Consider the following 21710-nt stretch of genomic DNA (forward strand, 5'->3'; position numbering starts at 1 on the left):
ATGAGCATATTTATTAATGGAGAGTTTGGATTGACAGATGGATCTTGTGAAGTGCAGTTGTTATTGACTTCTGAGGGATATTCAGACCTTTTTGTGCAAAAAGCTTGTTGCAAACTCCATGGAGTGTAATAACATATAGGCAGAGGTTATGCTTTTCTATTCGTCAATGAAGAGCTGATTTATAACCAAGCAGGTCTTCGAGGGGGATACTGTCTGCAGATAACATATACATTGAAAGATGTTGCGTCCTCTTAACACGTCTACCTGTAGTAGCACTTTGCTGCCACATGGGGCAGTGTAAGAAATGGGATGAACCCACAGAGGTGTTGGCTAATCTTGCTTGGGCGAAGCCAGGAGTCACAGCAGTGAAAGAACTGCTTTGTGGTGGGATGAAATTAAGCTTGCTGCTGCTTTAGGGGTATAAAGCATCTTTCCATCTGTGCCTTTAAATCTTTATTATTTTCAAGCGACTTCCTCTTTCTAATAAGTTATTCAGTAGTCCTCTTCCTTTCAATGTGGGCTTATTTTTAACAAATAACATTTGACTCCTGCCATAGTCCTCCACTTTGTATTGGGTAGAAGTATTAGAGATCAACACAAATGGGTTGCTGCTAACCAATATATTTATACATTATCCACAAAAAATATGGTAAAACCTTTGCAAAGATCAAAGCTTTGGATTGTTTATTGTCTCTTATTGGCCATATGTGATGTGCAGAGCTGGGAATGCAGAGTGTAACTCTTCCTTGACATCTTTCCAGCTGGACCAGCTCATGAAGGCCAGCGAAAGCCTGCATGTCATGGGAAAAAGAATAGAAGCAGCAGTCAAATTTGGGCTGTGAAGTCTGCCGAGGCTTTAGTGGGGATACTGTAATTTGCTGATGTTACAGTAATCTCTTTGGCAGGCAAAGCTATGCAGAAACAGAAGGCCTAATGACCCAGTCATCACCAAGTGAATTTGGATGTCGCCATTGTGTGCTGCCGTCTCCCATTTGCATGCCTTTGAAAAGTTGAATAGGTACAGCCCAGGAAACCAGTACAGAATTATTCAGGCCCAGGTACAAAGATGGCTCCTTTGTGCACATCGGAAGGTTTAAAATGGAGAACCAAATTCCTGGACCGCACAACTGAGCGGCTATTTGAATGGGTTTCCCTTTTCTTGATGTGGGTCTGAACAATGGCGATTCAGGATCTGGGTGGGAATACGCGTCACTCTACAAGCATTTTGTTTTTCTGTTTGTTTGTTTTTTGTCCACTCTATATCAAATATTTAGCATAAAGCAACATAAAGAAGCAGAAACATAGATAACCCCATCACGAATGGCAAACTGGTTGCTTTGCATGTCAATCAAAGCCGCTTCCTCCAACTAAAACCATGAGTCGCGATGTGCAAACATCATGTGATTTAAGTCACAACTTGTCAGCCCCCTCTGTGACACATACCCTGCTCAACATTGTGGTTGTCTGTTGGTCAACAATGCAGAGGAGGAAGTCCGGATGAACCTCAGGGCATGCAGGGGTCATGTCTACTTAACCCACTGGCCTGACACCCAATCAACTGTCAGGCCTCTGCTAACGGCTGACCTGGGTGTGATTTGCAGGGTCAGGGAGGCTTCAGTTTGACGGGCAGCTCTCTTACACATGGCAGAGACACTCCTGCGTTGACAGACAGTGTCCCTGCTGATCGCAGTCAATAGCTAGAGAATGCAGCGAGAGCATCTCTTTTCAGCTTTCATGAATGAATCTGACAAGCAGCTATAAATATATTCATCACTGTTTTTGTTCCAGATCCTGTATGCGGGTATCTAAAGTTCACCTGTTCCCATACTGAAGTGAAAGGCGTTCCTACTGTCTGAACATATAAAAACAGGTGACTCACCTGTTTTGGAAATTCTAAAACATAAAAAAAAAAGAGCATAAAGCAAAGCTGTAATCCCAGGCGAGCTGAGAATAATTGAGGTTTGCATTGAATGCTGCGCCCTTGTGAAATCAAACAGTGTTGTTTACCGACTCAGGTTGTTACCTGCATGGGTGTGGTGGTTTTAATGGAGAGAGGAAAGACGGGTAAGAGGGAGCCAGTGAAAGAAGGTTGGGGGGGGGAGGCAAAAACACATGTTGGCGTGCTAGATTAGACAAGAGGAGGGGGCAAAACGGGAATTGTGCAATACCTGGACATCTGCTAAATCTATCTCATCTGGTCCATTCTCCTTCACTTCGTGCCCAACAAGTGCGCCCTGTCTGCAGAGGGGAGGTTACGCAAACGCACGACTTTTATGCACTTGCTGACCTGCTTGTATGTGTGTGTTTACAGGTAATTAAACCATTGGCGATAACATCACAGCATGTTTTTTTCCATCAACTTGTTGTGGTTAGCTTACAAGTCTTAATAGAGATTCTGATCTCCTCAACAAGAAGGTAGAACGGGTTAATATTTGTTTTTATAGGCGCTGACAGCACCTTTAGGGGAAATCCTCGCATCATTTCTTTGTTTACCGCCTGTGGGACAAAGAAAGACATGGAGGTGTCTGTCAAATTTATAGCACGCAGAGGTAATTAAAACAATTTGAACGAGTCATTACTGCAGTTTTTGTGTCAAAAGCCCTGAAGAAGTCTCAGTTGGAGCGTTTAGCGAAGCTTTGCCTGCGCTGAGGGCTTGTCCTTCTTTGTCCAAGTATGTTGTTTACACTTGGAGCAGTTCGAGAGATGTGACCCATTCATAAATTTTCTTCCCCGTGTGCGTAAAAGGAAGTGTGCCTCCCCCATCCACCCCTCCTCCTCCTCTCCTGCTTTCTCCTCTCAGTCCCTCTGCTGCTCTCTCTTTCAGTCTTCATTCATAAAAAAGCCCTACAGTACCACAGCAGTACTCCTGCTCTTCAAGTGGATACTCCAAACCCCTCCCTCTCTTCCTGTGTCTGTACAAACTAAGTCAAATTCAAAAATCTGGACCACCCTCCCCTCTCCCTTTTCTCTCTACCTCTTTGTGCACACAAACACAGTTATTGAGTGTTCCAAGATGTGAACTAATCCAGCGATTTTAGAGGTGTGTGTGGGACGATTGTTTAGCTTTGTGTCTTGCAGTAATTATATAGGAAGTTGTGGCCATAGAATGCAGTTACAGAGCTTCTCAGAAAAAGAGACGCTATGAGAGCAAAGGAAGTGCAACTCAACTCCCTAAAAAGTCTGTCAAGTCTTAGATTTCATTTTGTTGTCTTCTATGTCTCACAACAGCTGGAATGCTTACTCGACATGGTGGGGGGGAGAAATCACATTTTTGTACTATGGCCTGCAGATAATTTAGTTCAGCAGAAATTAAGTTAGTACAGGAGTCTGTTTATTCCAGCATTGGTGCGTTCAAGCTCGCCCAAACTGAGATACTTCACTGTGCAATTTGAAGAAAAACAGAATCATATCAGTCAGACTTTATTTTTTTTTCTCTGTTCCTTTCATCAAACATCTAAATGCATCAAACAGTCTGACTGAAAAGCTTTCCATTATGCCAGTTTAAAGCCTTTCAAGTTGCTCTTTCCAATAAAAAAAAAAAAAAATCCCGTCCAGCCACATCAGTGAAGCAACTTTTTTTACGCAATCTCCAGCATCGCGACATTGGATGTACATCAGTGGATAACAAGGACAAGAACAATTCAAAGGCAGGTTGAGCAATAACCGTAGCTCGACTCAGCTGTCCAGGAAACTGCTGATTCACTCCAGCATTAAAAATGCACCAGGGCCCAGAGTGTCCCACGGGCCCCCCTCCCCCAGTGCAACATTGTGAAAATTGTAAATGATACAGTGTGAAACGACATTTTTAACATCTCTCAGCCAATGGTACCAACAGCAATACACTAGACACTGTGGTGTAACTATCTGGCTTTTATATACATTTGTTTCATGTCCATACTGCTAGTGAAAGGCCTATGTGGGCCCCACTAGTCTCCAAATGTGCCCCAAGTGGGTGGAGGCCCCTGGGCCTGTGCCCATAATGCCCATTGGAGAATCTGGCCTTGTTTCTGGATCGACTGTGCTTGACCCTTAAAGCAACAACGGTAGCATCAAAGCCTTTACTTTCCTACAGAGTTCAGATTCTTTCTATTTTAAAGAGCCATAAAAAAGGACTCTCCTATAATTATGTTTTTTTAAAAGTAAAATAAAACATAAAATTGTGGAAAGTTTTTTATTTTAAAAACAGTATTTCTCTGAGAATGCACTCTTTCAAACAGTGTTGTAGTAACCAGACACCCTAGCCTTGTAACTAATCATTTGTTTTTAGTTTCATTTTAAGTGTCATCAAGCACGTTCTGTTTACACAAAAATGAAGCCATTTTGTTTTTCATATGTTCCCTTGCTGGACTGATAAAGTAGTCACTTCCATAGACTGTATATAAAGATGGACGTAGCCTCTGTGACATCACCCGTAGGTTTCTGAAGAGCTGAATTGAAGCTTGGTGAGCGGTTCCTACCATCGCCATCTTGGCAGAGGCATGAGAGTCGTCTCACACAGAAAATACAAATATGGACAAAGAGGTGGAGCAGAGAGGGGGCTGTGAGCATCTTGGTGGATGGTTGACATCGAGCGAACTCCGAACTTTCTGTAGCTAAGAGCTGATTGAGCTAACCTGGAGATAACAGGAGCTAACCAGCTAACGGAGGTAAGCGGGCTAAAGCTAAGTCACATTGTTAACCGGCTAAAAACCGCGGTTGTTCAACGTTCTTCTTACTTGAAGCGGGAGATTGGGTACCTGTCAATCAAAAGGACACGCCCCTAAATATGCCGAACTTCGAGATTAAATTACTTTTAAACAGACGAGTTTTAAAAAAAATTCACTCTCCCACTGTCTTCATGAAGGTAAACCTGACCTATTAAACCAAAATGGATTTTTGAACCAGGCTGTAAACATGTTTATTTCTGCTGTGAAGTTGGCCTTTTTAACATGGGAGTCTATGGGGATTTGCTCTGTTTTGCAGTCCCTAGTGGATGAAGGGGGAACTGCAGTTTTATGCACTTCTGCATTGGCTTCCCTTTTTACCGCCGTAGGCTCCGTCCATCTTTCATATACGGTCTATGGTCACTTCCCACATGCTTCCGTGCATGCTGAACATTGGCATGGTTGTTTGACAATGTGTCCACTAGAGGACAGTGCAGAGTTCACATTTCTGAGTTCCAACCTAAGCAGTAATGTGGAAGAGATCATGACAATGATCATTCTCGAGAAGACGTAAAACGCATCTGTGCATTAGCTGGTGGTCTGTGTGGCTATTAAATACATCGCAGCTTTATCTTCTTCTTTGATGCATTTGCTGGTCACATCGCAACACTGCCTCCCGATTACCGATGGTCCTGCTCCACTGGAGAACCCATTTGCAAGCTCTCTGAAAATGACTGAAATAGATGTGAAATGGATGCTGAGAATGGACAGAAGGCTCCGCTTATTTGCATATTTTGACAAAAAACGAGCCCTTAAAAAAACAAATTAGCAATGCCTGATTAGTCTATTTGTGGCGCTCAATTCATGGCTTTATACATGCTTTAACCCCATTTGGGATTTTTTCATTTTAAAATCATATTAACATATTTTTGTCTCTTTTCATATAAAACCTTATTATTAATCTTTTTTCTGCCTTCTTGGCCAGGAGCCCCCTGAAGAAGAGATCTTGCATTTCAGTGGAACTTTCTCATCTAAATAAAGAACAGTACAATAAACACATAAAACATCACTTTGCTATTTCGCAAACATCATATGTAAGTTATAGATAACCATCCAACCAAGAAAACCAACAAAGTCTGAACATATTTTGCATAATGGCCCTAACTCTAAAAATGGCCTTTAACTCTAAAAGTTTTAGCTTCATTTTCTTCAGTTGCTCAAGAAGAAAGAAGGAAGGAAAGGCGGAAAGTTCCCAGTAACCCAGCGCTGACCAAATCCTCCCAGCAGTGGATGTCTCTTTGGCTTTGCGTGTTCTGCTTTGTCATGAATTCACAGCCTTCCTCTTGTTTGGGTTGTTTTTCTGGATCAGAACTGGCCCAATCGGGCCCTTTTTGGAACATGGGGCTATGTGTGAATCGAGCCCCTCCTTCCCTGACTCCCTTCTTCTCCCCGAAAGAGAAACATGCGGCTCTGTGTTCTCCACTTTCCAAAATACAGCTGCTATGCAACAAAGTGTGTGAAAACATCCAGGTGCCTGCCAGATATGCACAGATGCCGCTCGCTCGCTTGCTCGTTCACTCCGGGGGGGCCGAGCTTCTTCAATGGCTCCGTTTGTTGCAGCGTTTTTGTTTTTGTTTGGAAGTAAAATGGTTGATTCCTCTCACGTGAGCAGATGATTTCTTTTGACAACCGCTCATCCCCTTGCACACGCGCACACACTCACACAGAAATGCAGGCAGCCTGCTGTTCACAAACACACACACACTTTTTACACACAAACCTCAGCCCGGCCGTTTTATGAATGGGCTGGTTGTGAAAGACTGGCTGAGGCAGCACATTGAGTTAAGGGGAGTAAACCTTCATTCATGACATTGACATGAGTTATTCGACCTTTAACAGCACCTTTTTGTGGTGCAGGGCCCCTTAATTTTTCTTCCAAGATATTATATGACACTCAAATGAAGCTTTTTGAAAATGAGACATTCTAAATAAATATGCAAGCATGTAAGTGTTACAGATAGTTTACACCAAGATTTACTCCTCTAATGGTTAATAATATCCACTGAAAATGTGACTCTACGGTGGCAAGGCGTGAAGTCAATTTTCAGATTCTAGTGCGGGAGTGAAAGCTGCTCAGAACAGCCCCATCAAAGCCGAGGGGCCGCAGGGATTTGGGTCGGGCAGCGCAGCTTTGTGAATGGGTGGCAGTGTGTGTTTTATTACAGGAGAGCGAGGGGTGGTGTTTGTGCAGGAGAAGGAGAGTTTGTGTATGCTGGTGCATCCCCACAGTGCTCACGCACATTGCTGTGCTTTTCTGATGCATTTATTCGGACAGCTTTGGCTTTCTGCAGCTGAAATGTTTTCTCAAGCTCAGACCAACGACAGGGCGAGGCTGTGGAAGTAACAGTAGCTGTAAAGCGGCTACTAAAAGCAGAAAACTGGGAGCAGATTGACCAGAAACACTCACACACAATGACATATGATGTACTACAGGCTGGACATCTTGCTCATTTTGACTTTATTACATAATGCCTTCGTTTTTAGAAATCTAAAGTAGAAGTGGAGCATTTGTCAAAATCCAGAAACTCTGAGCTGATTGTGGCGAATTATACCACGCTTCCAAGTCAGTGTGACTCATTGTGCTTGTGAAAGCGCACCCGTCCAGTTGCTTCAGTCCACCATCTCACACTTTTTGGTTGAATCAAATAAAGTGTGCCTTTAAAAGAAATTGAAACTTATTCCCTCCTGATGTTTGCAAAGTTGGCATCTAGAAGGTGAAATGAAGGTGAAATAATATAATTAAAAATGAATAAACTGGTCATGTCATCATGGTCTGTCACGGTGCTTCAAATTTTTAATTCATTTGTGCAGTTGATGGGGGAAGTACCCACTCTCGAATCAATGGACATCCTATTAGGTGAAATGAGATTTTTAATTTTTTTTTATTTTTTTTTCCTCTTTTGTTTTATTTACCACAACAGTGATATACATCTTCCATTGGCATTAGCCTTCTCAGCATGGCTGAAACTCAGGATCGCCCACAACTTGCTGGTAAACCCCCACCTCACCAGCACATCCAAGTGTCCTTGGGATGTTGAGATGAACAGATATGAACTGGAATCCAATTTTAACATTGAAGGTGTAATTACATCAGTAATTACACCAGTTCTACGCAGTTCTACTGCTATTCTTTCTGCAGAGGCCATCGAGTCGAAACACAAATTTTGTGCCAGCTACCACTGAGAAATCCATTTTGTTTCTATGATGTCTGGACACTCACCTAGTGATACATAATGTTAAATTGCTGGATGCTAATACAGAATGAAGCAACACCACCAGTCACAAAGCTAATGGCTAACCTAAGCTCTTCTTCCTGTCGAATTCATTTGTCCAACTCAAGCAACTTTTTTCACGCTGTGGCCATTTAGAGTGGGACTAACTGGGATAAGAGTAAAAAAAAAACAAGCTACTTTTTTTCTAAATATATGAAGCTTTCCACTGCCCTTTGCTTTAATGTCTGTTCATTGTTTAATGCTTTTAAACTATTTCTTTTAATGTTCTGGTAGTCATTGTTGTGGTTATGTCCAGGTGCTATTTTGTTTGTTCAGATGGAAATGATGTGGGGAAAAAAAAAGTAATTTGACATCACATTTTCCTGAAGTTGCTTCTTTTTTGCTGGTCATTTTGGATTAAACCAAAAAAAAAAAAAAAAAAACTTCTTAATGAATGAAAGCTTATATTTTGAAGTCTGAGCGTCATGCTAGCTTCCATTCGTAGAACAAAAGTTTCTTATTTCCATGATTTGGAAGACATAGGATCTTTTTTTTTTTTCAACTTTTCAAACATCTCTCCAGGTTTCTGCATTTGGCAGGTTGCCATGGTTAATGCTGCTAAAGTTGGTCAGAAATGGTTGGGAAATAGTTGCTTTCTGAAATTTTTGGTGGATCAAGGTTAGCTTTGAAAATGGTTAATGGCTTTGGTGCAGAAAGCAGTTCAGCAGGACATGCAGAGAGTCCTGTTCGCAGTGAGGTCAACCATAACAGGAGATGATTAATTTAATATGAATACCAGAGCTCACCTCATCCATAAGCACCCAGAGTGGAACAAAACAGTGTTGAGCTAAACATTCAGCTGCTGACTGGCCGGGCCAGAACTAGAAACATTCACACCATTTTAAACTGGCTCCATGTTCCGAAAAGAGAGGTGCTAAATATCATTTTCAAACATTAATTTAACAATTCCACTCATTAACGCGCTCTGGTACCTTCTGAACACTTGTTTAGCTCATCTGATTTCACATTTACTGCACAAAGTTCTAATTTACAGAAATAAAGCCATTCATCTTGTGTCAAGACTACAGTTTAGTACTAATTAGTTGTGAGTGGAGGGCTGTAAGGGGGTGAATGTAAAGCAACCTGCTGACACAGAGCAGAAGGTGTGTAGGGTGAGCTGAGAGCCAGCGTGCGGTGATATCGATCCTCGCTGATCCAGGAGAAGAGGAGGAGGAGATGGAGAGGGTTGATGGATGACTTGATAAAGATAAAGCTCAGATAAATCAGCATGAAAGCAGATAGCAGAGAGAGAAGGGTAAGAACGGGTCAAATGTGCCGTGAAGAGTTACGGTCGAGATGCCGATCGAGAACCTTGAGTGAGGGGTGAAAAAGGAGGGCGGCGTGGGGCGGAGGTTGCAAGGAGCACTGAAGGAACTGAGGACGTGGCATGTACGCTGATAATTCCCAATCAGATGTTCGGGCATTTCTGCGCTATCTCCTCTTGATGAGGCAGATTACACCTGAAGATGCCTGAATGACACGTAGAGGCACTTAGTCCCACAAACGTGTGAGAAACGGCACATACGCACCCCTCGGCCCATTTTATCATTTCAGTAACAGCGTGAGGGCTGATCGATTCCCTACATTAAACATTAAGAGGGGGACTGAGGGATTGAGAGTGTGGAGTCAATATTGTGCCAGATTAATTACATCCAGCCCTCGCCTGTGACGGGATGTCCCTCTCGCTGCACATGTCCAGAGACAGGGATGTATTGTATCTGGTCCACTAAACAGCAGTGGGGTTGTGAGATTTATAACTGGTCAATGGCCATTTATAAAAAAGCTAATGCTGCACAACTGGAAGTGAAGTGGACAATAGGGAAACATGAAATGACCGAACACCTACTGGTTACAGTCTCAAGTAAGTGAAATTTTAAAGGTGGTTTGTCCTTTCCTTGTAGCTGCGGTTCAGTGAGTTCTGTAATCAGATCTCTTTCTTAATATCACAGTATTAAAAGCACTTTCAGTGAGTAATACAGAAGTGAGCGATATCCGGTTTATAGTGTAGAAATCATTCAGAAAAAAACTCGTCAAGAAGAACATCGTCACCATTTTAAACAAACGCTGGGATCTGCTTTTAGTCCATAAAAGGGAAGTGAAACTATGATGTTTGCAGATGTAACTTTTGCTGCCTTTCCCATGGTTGGTGCACCAAGGACATAACAACAACATGCAAAAACAAAGGAAAAAAAGGACATTTGTTAGAAAGGTCCTCAGCACCCTGAACAGCAGTCCATAAGCTCCACTTATACCAACATACTCTCCATCAATCTCGTTAGGCTTGTTTGGCAGGTATCTGACAACCATTCTTTAAATATGCAAGGAGCCTGAACCACTATCAGATGAAGAGGGCCGGTCTGTAAATCAGATAGAGCCGACACTAATGGATCCAACACTACCAGAGCAGACAGGACCTGAAGCAGTTCTCGGGCCTGTTGGCTCTCAGAGATGAGTCGGTAAATACTGCCCAGGCAGCTTGTGTCTCTCTCTGATTGTGCACTGACCCGAGAAGCATGCACATATGTCCCGCACATGTTTCCATGCAGCAGTGGAATGAGTGGACAGCCCCTGCAGTCGAAATGGTCTGGATCATATTATATAGCCTCGGTCCCTCCCTCGTTTTCTACTTTTTCACCAACCAACAAAGCAAACTGCTGTTATAACACATTTAGCTAAAATAAAGCTAAAGTATATGTTTTACACTTTGAAATATTGTTTAATCCTAGAATAACTGATGCAGATATGTCGCTTAAATTTGTTAAATTTGTGCAATCTTAAATTCCCAATAAAATGAATGTAACTGTTGATTGTGAAGGTCTCCACCGATCGCTTAAAGATCATCTATTGTAATAAACACAGCGGTTCATCTTTTGGCTTCTTGCATCTATTTGCATGAAAATAACCTTTGTAGCTTCGTGTTGTGCAAATAAAAGAACTGCAGTTTCTGAAAATGTTGCCCAAATATTTTAAGAAAATGTTTAAGAAAATGCTTTATTAAACTTCATGTATCCGTATTCTGGACATTCAACAAGCTTAGTTTAAGGTTAGTTGTGTGACACTAATAAAACAAATTTATTTTTATATTTAAATAGGAATTGACATTTGTTCTTGCATCATATGCAGATTGGGAGGAAGTCAACCTGGCAATGTGAACACAGAGCTTTGCAACCTGCGACAATACCTGAGAAAATGGTTACTTATTATAATCTTGTTTATTGTCCTATTAATTTAATCAGTTTGGCTAAAAACTATCTGAAAAACTTGTACTTTTGAGGTGTTAAGTTGCACCATGAAAGTCTGGTTGTGTGCTTTTGGTCACTTTTGCTTTTAAATTTTAAACACTAGTTGATGTTAAAATACTTTAGTTGGTTTGTACAGGACAAAGTTATGCATCAGATTATCTTGTACATTATAAACCTTCCCATTCTTTTAGATTATCCAGAACAGGGTTACGTTCTGGTACCAGAGTAGAACTAAACATAGAGAAGCCGCATTCAGGTTGCTGACCTGGATTAGTGTTCACTTTTTAACTCTTCTCGTTGCCACTCTAGTTAATCAAACAAAATGTCACTTTTGTTTGTCTTTTGTTGGACATTTAGTCTGAATACATCTTCTGTTTCATTCCCTCATTCCCTACTGAATTGGGCTATATGAATATATTTTTGTTGACCTGCTATCGTTCAGAATTAGAAGAATGACAACAGCATCTGTGTCCTAAATGGTATTTTCTGCCATGACTAAGTGGCGTGTCAAATTCTTGCATCTGTACCTTACAAACACAACTGTGAGGCTCATCAGAGGCACAACCCTCCCCCATTGAACAAGCAGGCTACAATAAAATCTGAATCACTGGTTTACTTTAATTTAACTGCAACTCCATTTGGCGGGAAAGCTTTTCTGCTTGAATAAACTGGAATGTCCACTTCCAAGTTAACTCGTTCCTATTTCTAACATTTGGCAGAGATAGTGGCTTTGGTGGTAGAGCCACTTGTCTTTTGACCTGATGATCGGCGGTTTGAGTCCCTACACTGCTGCAGCCCTGAGAGGAACACCATTGTTCTCTTAAGGCCGGTCCCAAGCCCGGATAAATGCAGAGGCTCCCGTCAGGAAGAGCATCTGGCATAAAACACGTGCAAAGCATTCAACTCTACGAAGATTTGCTGTGGCGACTCCCTTCAGAGGGATAAGTGAAAGTTGCTTTTATCCAAAGTGACTTACATGTGAGTGGGAGGAAGCCAGAGTACCCGGAGAGAACCAGCGCAGACACGGGGACACCGTGCAAACTCCACCCAGAAAGGCTACTGTTAAAACCAATACATGCTAACAACTACGCCACCATTCTGGCAACACTTTCAACCAAAAGTTCCATAACTGGTTCACGAATGCTGCTGATTTTGAAGGCCCATTTATGCCCCCTTGACATATGTAAATAGGTATGTCCATTTTAAACGTCATTGCCCCCCCTTCTGCTGGCACGGTTCTTAGCCACTGCTTCCACCGGAGGGCAGTGCAGAATTTGGAGCTCACCTCTGAGTTGCGTTGCCAGTTTTCGTCAGTATTAACCATGGTGACGGTGAAGGAGATATTCTTCTTCTTCTTTTTTCTCCTTCTACGTCTTCGTCTTTGTCTTTGTTCACTTCATGAGCTGCAAGTCTGCTGTGTTGCTCAGCACTGCCCCAATGGCTCCTGGTGGTCCTACTCCATTTGTTCCATCCGTGTAGGGATCCACAAGAGCTTCATGGACCAAATTCCACACGTACACAACTAGTCAAAAGTTTGGAGAGTCTTTCCCCATTGGATTTAATGTAAAAGTCTTCTTAATCTTATGTGAGTCCTCTCTTCTGTACCGGCTGTCATTTACTAAAACTGACATGAAACTCCAAGTTTAATACTCCAAGTTCCAAACAGCACCTTGGAGTATTAAAATGCCTGACAATGCTTATAAACAACTTAACAGATGCTGCTTATATAATAAGTTAGAAACAATCATAAATTACTGTGCAGCTTATTGTTCAGCATTCAGATTTTTACAACATTAAACAGCAGAAATATGAGAAAAATAATGGTTTTGTGTTCTTTTTCTTCTGCACTGACTTTGGTTATTGTTAAAATTTAGCTTTAATGAATCTCTTTTGAATTTAGAAGACTTGTTTTGGTATTTTAAACATGGCGGTCAAAACATTTTAGATGGCCTGCTTGGTCTACTCGCCCTCAGCTCCGGATGTAATTAGTTATGTGCGCTGGCCCACCCACTGTAACGCCAGTTTTTTGGTTGATCCCAGAACTCTATCTGTCAAAACAGCAAAAACTAGCACTGAGTCAGGTTTTAGCTCTAAATCAGGACTGCAACTACATCGGTAGAACAACCTTCATAATGATGTAAACAATACCAGCCCTTGTTGCACTATCAGGCAGCTGTTTGAGAGAATCCCTCCTTTTAAAAGCTAGATTATAAACTACTGAAGGCCTTGGCTTAAACTAAAAGCATTAATGTTTCATACAATCTTAATCTTTACAAATCTACATGTTCACAATTTATTATTTTATTCCAGATGTAGATACTTGCATAATTTAAAGAAAAAAGTCCCCTGTTCACTATTAGATACCTTTACTGTGTCCATGACTGGTCATTCATGATATTGTTACATGTTAAACCAGATTTATCATTTAAGTCAAACGTGAGGTAGATTAAGACCAGATTTGAGAGTAAAATGACTTTAACAGCATAAGTTTCCACCATTATGTCTCCCCCGTCTCCATCGGTTGAACCTCTTTTTAACCTCTTAGATCTTTGTTGCATAACTGGAATCTTTGTTGTTATTGATCCATCAATACAGAGGCTTATCATTTTGGAAGAGTGGCACAACCAGGTGTAGCCTGTATTTCCAGCTCTATATTATGCTGTAGCCACGTGCCACTGCACATGCACAAAACATCATGTGAGACAAGATCCAGATCTCCAGATAACCCTGAGAGGGTCCCTCTAACAGTGCGACTTGAATCCTATTTGTATAATTGGACTCACTGAGTGTGTATTTACATGACACTCACATGCTCTGTGCTTTAGCAAGTTCCTGTCACCCTGTTTGACACTGGGGCTGATGTCCAATGAGTTATTGTGAGCGAGGTTGTCGTGTGCTGCAGACTTCCAGAGGCTTAAGATTTTGGCCAAGCTGCTTATAAACATCCAATGTAAGACTCTCCAGATGCACTCCTGTCTTCACGCTGGATTTCCCTACACTAACACCTTTAATGGTAGGAAATAATCCGTCCAAAATGAAATGGAAGAGTTCATAGCCAGGTCCCGCTGGCTGCATGAAACAGCTCATTCATTTCTGATATTAAAAATGTTTTGACGGGTCCGGCACGTGAGCGTTTAATCCTTTCATTTAGGTGTGTCTAAAGAGCTATTTTTGTGCAGCTGTTTTAATGCTCTTCCATTTGTTCCATCAGTGTTTCCTGACATTTTCACACCATCACAGTGTGGCTCAGCTGAGGGGCCTATTGTGTAGAGAAGAGTGTGTGTGAATGTATGTGTTTAGGATGACAGGGTGGGGGGTGGGGGGGGGGGTTGCCATCCCTGCTCCTGTGATTTGTTTGTGGTAGGTGTCCATTGAATGGGAGCCCTCCTAATGTAATGATCCTTCTACTTCCTAAAGCACTCAACCATGACCATCACCTTTCACCCTGCATCCTCTCCCTCTAAGAGCCTGCATTTACATATGTAAACGTCCATCTCCACCCTGCCGTCAGCTGGGGGTCACCTCTGAACCAAGTGGCCAAAAGGGCACATTGAAGAAAAGCGCAAAATAAGGCAGGAGGAGATGAGACGTGCTTTTTATTCAGGAATCCATTGACCTTTTCAGTTTAGAAGGTGGCGGGAATTCCCCACATTCTGCTCATGCACACATTTTATCTGTAGGATGTGTGCCATACACATAAATGCTGTCGTATACCCTCATCAACTACTATGTTAGGTGCACCTTGCTTTTAACTGCCTTAGTTCTTCTTGGCACAGATCATGACATGATGGAAGTAGCCATCAGAAGAAGCTATATTGTGGTCACAAAGGGATGGAGATGGTCAGCTTTGCCGTTTAACCCTGAAATACGCCAGTATGTCGTATTTTAGACACAAAGTGTCGCTTTATGGTAAAAACTTTGCTCAAAATCCTGTTGAACACAATCTGATACCAGAACACTTATATATACAAGTAAGCAAAAAAATTACACTATAATAATTTTGATTTATTATATGGTAATATATGGTAAATATCTTCTAGAAATAGTCAAGTATTTTGTTACCAGTGAAGACCTTGTATTTAAAAAAAAAAAAATTGGCTTTATCTTACCATTTTTTCATGGGTCGGGCTTTCAAGGGTTAAATTATGCTCAGATGGTACTAAGGCTCCCACAATGTGTGAGGAAAATATCCCAGAAACCATTACAGCACCTTCGGCAGCCTGGACCACTGATACAAGGCAGGATAGATCCATCCTTTCATGTTGTTTCCACCAAACTCTGACCTTGAATTTGCAGATGAAAGAGATTAATCAGACCAGGCAACATTTTTCCATCTTCTGTTGTCTGATTCAGTGATTCTGTGTAAATTAGAACCTTACTTTCCTGTTTTTAGCTGATAGAACCACTTGATGTGCTCAGAGCTGGTATATGCCCTGGTTGGAACCAGTGGTTTTTTTAATTACTGTTGCCTTTCTATCATCTCCGAGCAGTCCGCCCACACTCCTGACATTAACAAGGGATTTTCCTAACCCAGACAACTGCTGCTCACAGGATATTTTTCCTTCTATAAACCTTAGAGATAGTTGTGTGTTAAAATGCCTGTCGATCGTGTGGCACCAACAACCATGCCGAGTCATTTAATCTCCCTTTTCCCTCATTCTGATGCTCGCTTTAATCTCCAGAGAGTTGTCTTGAGCCTCTCTACATGACTAAATTAAATGAATAGCTGCCATATGATTGGCTGATTAGATATTTGTGTTAACAAGCCGTAGAACATGTGTTCCTAATAAAGTGGTCGGTGAGTTTACTTCACTGTAAACACATCTGTGTTATCTCAAAATTGTCTGCTTTACAAGGCAACAGCTTTTGTGTCCTGAATCTGTCTTTTCAATACTAAACACCTTCCAGGTTGTTTGCGCTTCGTGCGCAAGTTGACAAAGTAACCCTCCCCCTGTTTTAGAAAGGTCATTTTGCCTCAAATAAAAGCAGGAAGAGAACGAAACCTGAAGAGCATAACTCTGCCTGGATCCGTTTACAAGACTGCCAGCACCTTATAAACTTCAGCAACAAATTTGACATGATGTGGACGGGAAGATTTACTGTAAGAGACGAGTGTTTGGCATAGCTGTAGGAGACCAGAGTTAATGTTAATGGAACATCCATTCACGGATCCAGATTTGACATTACGCCCTGAATTTTATTTTTAAGCATTTACTTGTGTAGTTTAAAAGATAATGTCCAGACTGGAATCGGAACTGATTAAATGCATTTAGGTCCAGATAATCTCCAGATCATGGGCTTAAGAAGATGAATCCATGTTAGTGTTCCTTGACTTTATGTCATGCAACAAACAGGTCATCCTGTATCCACTTTTATTTTTTAAAAATGCACAGTTAGGTTTCTCTCCTTGTTTTAGAGTAAAAAACCAGGAAGTTTGTCCAACTTGACTATCGTTTGTGGAAACCGTAGACTGTATAGGTGGAAACATGCCCCCTGTCAACTTAGTACTATTTCATTTATTCATTTACTTATTTTCTGGATGACTTGACCAGAACATCTGAAAAAGAAAATTGTAGCTTTGTGCATCTTTACAGTTTTGTCCCATTCCTATGTGCTGTCTTCTTTGCTTTCTTTTACATTAACCACTATTCTTTGTGGTTATTCGTTCTGGTTACCAGTTTCCTCTTCTGTCTCTTCTTCTTCTGCACCGGGTTCATCTCTTACTTCCGAGTCACAGCCTTGCAAAGGGTTGCAACAAATTTCTTTCTAATGTCTAGTAAATGTACTAATTGTTTTTTCATCATTTAATCCAACTTCTGTTTTTCACAAAATCTCTGAAATTTTGCAAAGCCATGTTCACTTATCATCCTCCTAGCAAACAAACTGGAACAAACTTTACTTCCACTCCCATCTGAAAACATCTAAAGATGTAAACCTTCTCTTGATCAGTCTGCTTGAATAAAGAACAGAACAAACAAATTTGAATGGAAAAAACATTATAAAAGGTATGAACTTTGTAAGATTCTGGCAGAAAAAATAAGAAAAAAAGAGAAATTTTCACACAAGCCAACCGGATGTTCATGTATTTGACTGGGTACACATTCTTCTGCTATGTGATCTGTTATTTACAGTCCAGCTTGTGAGCAGTAAATTGCACATATAAATGTTGCAGAGAGTGTGTGTGAATGTGTGTTTGAAACAAACAAAAAAATTGGCAATAGGAACTTTGCTTCTCTGCCAAGACTCAGGTTGTGTTTTCGTTAGTTTGTCGGCAATGCTGACTCGGCATTATGGTGAAACATATGATATGATGATTTATATTTCACCATTTATGAAAGGAAAATGGTTGAGGCCTTTTTTTTTCCGCTTTTCACTCAAACACCAGTGCAGTTCAGGATTCAGTCCCTTGCACAAATACACACAGACAGCAGGAATCTGGAAGCAAACTACCAACACTTTACTTATGCAAACCTGATGTGCATCAAAGGGACAACCAATCAAAACCCATCTGTAGGTTGTCTGTCTCTGAGGACATACTGAAACTGCTGAATTTCATGTCGCTTGCTGAAAAGTTGGAACACATGTAAAGAAAAGAACCGGTAGCAATGTCATACCAGTGCAGGTATTTTAGCACACCGATGGTGACATTACTGCTTTATGGTCCCACAGAACTTTAATTACACATAATTTCATCTAGTTCCATCTGATTGGAAGCACATGCAGCAATAATCAAAGTCACAGGCCAATACACAAACGGTGCCCATTTAGCAGATGAATTAATATTCCTGAAAAGTTGCATGAGTGTGGCTCGAGGTCGCTCACGCCATGACCTCTCTGAAGGCAGCTGACTTTGTACCAGAACATCCTAACAAACCAATATTGTCACATCAAGGACAATATCCCTGCCAATTGCATTAGCGGCTCTGCTTGACCTGAGCTGTGAGTGGAGTTGTTTACTCTAGGGGGTGTTTGCAGGCCATGAGCAGGCCTGAGAAAAAGAGGGAAAGACAAATGCACTTGTGTTTTTAGAGCAGCAGTCATGTGCCACCCTGCGTGTACCAGCAGACGGGCTGTCGGAGACTCAGAGGAGGCTGGAATCCCCATCGCGTCTGTCTGGGAAATCTGGGTAAATGCTTGCTAATCCCGTTGATCCTCCACTAAAGCCAACGCTTCCTCACCTGCATGCCTGCCATGGGAGAGTGAGTAGAGACCAAAAATAGGAAAGTTATGATGACGAGCAAATCCATTTGGCTGTCAGTTTATCATTTCATGTTTACACGGGTCCAGCTGAGGTTCATATCTGAATCACATGGGAAAGGTTGATTTTCACTCTCACCTGAAGCTGCAATTGAACATTTTGAACTTGGAGCTTAGCGATTATGAACAGTTTCCACTTCATAGTGCAGAAAAGCAGTCAGGTGAAGGACATGGAAGTGATTTGGAGAGAAAAGAATGTCCCTGCTTAGCAGCAAATCTTCATGGCTACTTGTGGGTTATGTGTATAATCTTCTCCTATTCTTTGTTTTTTGTTGTTGGTTTTTTTTTCCACTTTCTATCTCTTGCCTCATGGCCATTTTGGGTTTTATTCAGTCAGCCAGTAATTTTTTCTCCTCTTTTTGTGAATGGACAGCCCTGCTATGTAATTACATGGGCTGAGGTTTCAGTGTGGCCTGCTCCGTCTGCTCCACACCCACTGCACACACGCATACGCATACACACACATACACAGCCATACACATTAAAGCACACTTCAGACAGGCAAGCCAACATTTCTAATACACGTGCACACAAGTGCACACGTAAATACATGCCTCCCCAGCTGGAAGTGCACAGCTGCTGCTGTTTACCCTGTCGGGACCAGAAAAACATCCTGTACAGTTCTCCGGGTGAAAACCTCCCCTCGCATAATAAACATGAGCCCTCGGCACAGTTTGAAGCTCCACTTTGGGTGGTTTCTGTGGCCATTAAGGCAAAGGTCCCCTCCAGCAGTCCAGCTTGATAGACAGCTCAGTCTGTTAAAGATTAAACCTACTTTTTTGTCAGGGACATTACATGGATAAAAATCCAAAAATGCTTAATCTTCTTCAGGCACGTGGCTTCATCTTCTCACATCGTACTTCTTTAGTAGTAGAAAAACTCCACAAATGATGGCAAACATCTGGATACCAACAGGAAAGAATGCTGAGAGATGGAATGAGTGGATATGCTTATTTAACAGAGGTGTGACATTAACTTTCATCAGCCCACAGACATCTCTTTGGCCCGTAGCGTTGTTTAGCTTTAAGCCTGACTTGACAGAGGAAGTTTTGGCTGCTGTTGTGTCTGGAAGAGTGAAGAAAAGTGGGCGAGGACACTTTAGAGTTCCGAATTGACTGCTGGAATGCGGTCGTGTGTGAGCATGTGTGTTTTTCTGTCAGTGTTTATGTAAGTGTGTGTTTATGTCTGTCTGTTGCCCTGTGTTTTACAGTTTACAGTCGCTTAAGCATTTTGGCTGGCACGTAAAAGAGATTCCTGCGCAGAAAGAAGAGTTAGCGTTTGCCTTTGTGCTCCTTGATGGTAGTATCGAGGCAGGGCCAAATTACAGAGGAATGTAGAAAGGCTGCTGTATGTGTGCCAACCTTCATGTCTGTTTTCTGTTTGTGTTTTTTTAGCAGTGGCATTTCACAGTCCTCCAGTCACTATCAAGAAGGAACCACAGAGCCCCGGCTCCGACCCAAGCCAGTCTTGTAGCCACAAACCAAGCTTCAACTACCCCAGTGGAGAGCAGTGCCTTTATGCCAGGTAGGCTCACCTCAAGGAACTGCTCATGGTTGTATTAAATCTAACAAAGTGGTGCTTGAACCATAGACCGTATAAGAAAGATGGTTGGAGCCTCCAGTAGTTAAAAGTGAAGCCTATGCAGAAGTGCATAAAACTGCAGTTCCCCCCTCATCCACTAGGGGCTGCAAAACAGAGCAAACCCCCATAGACTCCCATGTTAAAAAGACCAACTTCACAGCAGAAATAAACATGTTTACAGCCTGGTTCAAAAATCCATTTTAGGTTTAATAGGTCAGATTTACTTCATGAAGACTGTGAGGGGAGTGAATTTTTTTCTAACTCAATCATTTAAAAGTAATTTAATCTCAAAGTTCGTCATATTTAGGGGCGTGTCCTTTTGATTGACAGGTACCAATCTCTGGCTTCAAGTAAGAAGAATGTAAAACAACCACAGTTTTTAGCCGGTTATCAACATGACTTAGCTTTGGCCCACTTATCACCGTTAGCTGGTTAGCTCCTGTTATCTCCGGGTTAGCTCGGTTAGCTCTTAGCAACAGAAAGCTCGGAGTTCGCTCGATGTCAATCATCCGTCATGACGCTCATGGCTGCCCTCTCAGCTCCACCTCTTTGCCCATATTTGTATTTTCTGGGCGAGACGACACGCATGACAGTGCCAAGATGGCGATGGTAGGAACCGCCCACCGAGCTTCAATTCAGCTCTTCAGAAACCTACGGGTGACATCACTGAGGCTATGTCCATCTTTTATATACAGTCTATGGGTTGAACACACCAAAATGACTAATGTGCAAGAAAGATATAATATGTTGCCAAACATGAGAGTTCATTTGTGTAATGTGTAGCTAAGAGCCAGTTCTACATAGAAAAGGGAAATCCAGTCAAATACCATAAAACTAACATAATTTGATATGCAATAATATATATCACATATAATGATTTGACATAATTAATGATGTAATTAACATGACAATCATTCTGACATTCCGCCCAGCTCTTGTCAGTAGCCTAGTGGCTCATCTGCTATGTCAGATGAGCTACTGCAAAACATAACAAGGCATGAAAAATTGGAAAGTTTACAACTTTGTGTGCAATGTGTGAAAATCATTGGTATAAAGACTCTTCATTACAAATCCTGCACTGTTTCTACACATTTTGGTGTTCTTAAAGCGTCTTTGCTATGTGCGTTTGGTGTAAATGAGTCTCAACCGCTCAGTATTTGAACAATTCGGCTTTTCTCTTTCAGCTGAATCATGAAAAACATTATCAAAAAATGCAACGTTGATGAGTTAAACAAGAAAGCAGTCTTGACTTACATCTCCCAGTGAACTTATATTTACCCACAACATGTCAGAAGGTATCAGAGAAGGACCCTAAACAACGAAAGTAAAGTGATTCAGTGACTTCCAAAAACAATTATCAGTGCAAACTCTGAGCTCCTATTGATCCAGATGAGAAATCTGAAAGTCACTTTTCTTTTAGCATCCGTGAAATGATTGGGAGGCATGGTCCCCCCCATGGGCTACTATCGGGCCTTCTTGGCCTGTGGGACTCTGAAGGCAGCTAATAGGTACCAACAGGCTTAAGCCTGTTACATCCTCCATGAGAAGCGAGAATTTTTTTCTTGTTCTCGAGGCTCTGAGAAGAAAATTACGTCATTTTGTTCTCGCGGACGTGTTTGAAGACAGTTTGCAGAATTGGCTGGCAGAACTTTTTT

General features: G+C 41.7%; 1 protein-coding gene across 4 annotated transcripts in view; it reads left to right on the forward strand.

Annotated features, from left to right (window-relative positions):
- Positions 1-21710, forward strand: part of etv4 (ETS variant transcription factor 4) — a 47489-nt gene that overhangs the window by 9315 nt on the left and 16464 nt on the right. For 3 of the 4 annotated variants that reach the window (XM_079261459.1, XM_079261460.1, XM_079261458.1), the window contains exon 5: positions 19869-19998. In XM_079261459.1, the coding sequence (XP_079117585.1) occupies positions 19869-19998 (130 nt within the window). Of the gene's footprint in view, positions 1-18246; positions 18344-19868; positions 19999-21710 lie in introns of all 4 variants that reach the window. The other variant, XM_079261461.1, reaches the window with a different exon arrangement.

The sequence above is a fragment of the Telmatherina bonti genome (genome assembly GCF_933228915.1).
Source record: "Telmatherina bonti genome assembly, chromosome: 21".
Taxonomy (NCBI): domain Eukaryota; kingdom Metazoa; phylum Chordata; class Actinopteri; order Atheriniformes; family Telmatherinidae; genus Telmatherina; species Telmatherina bonti.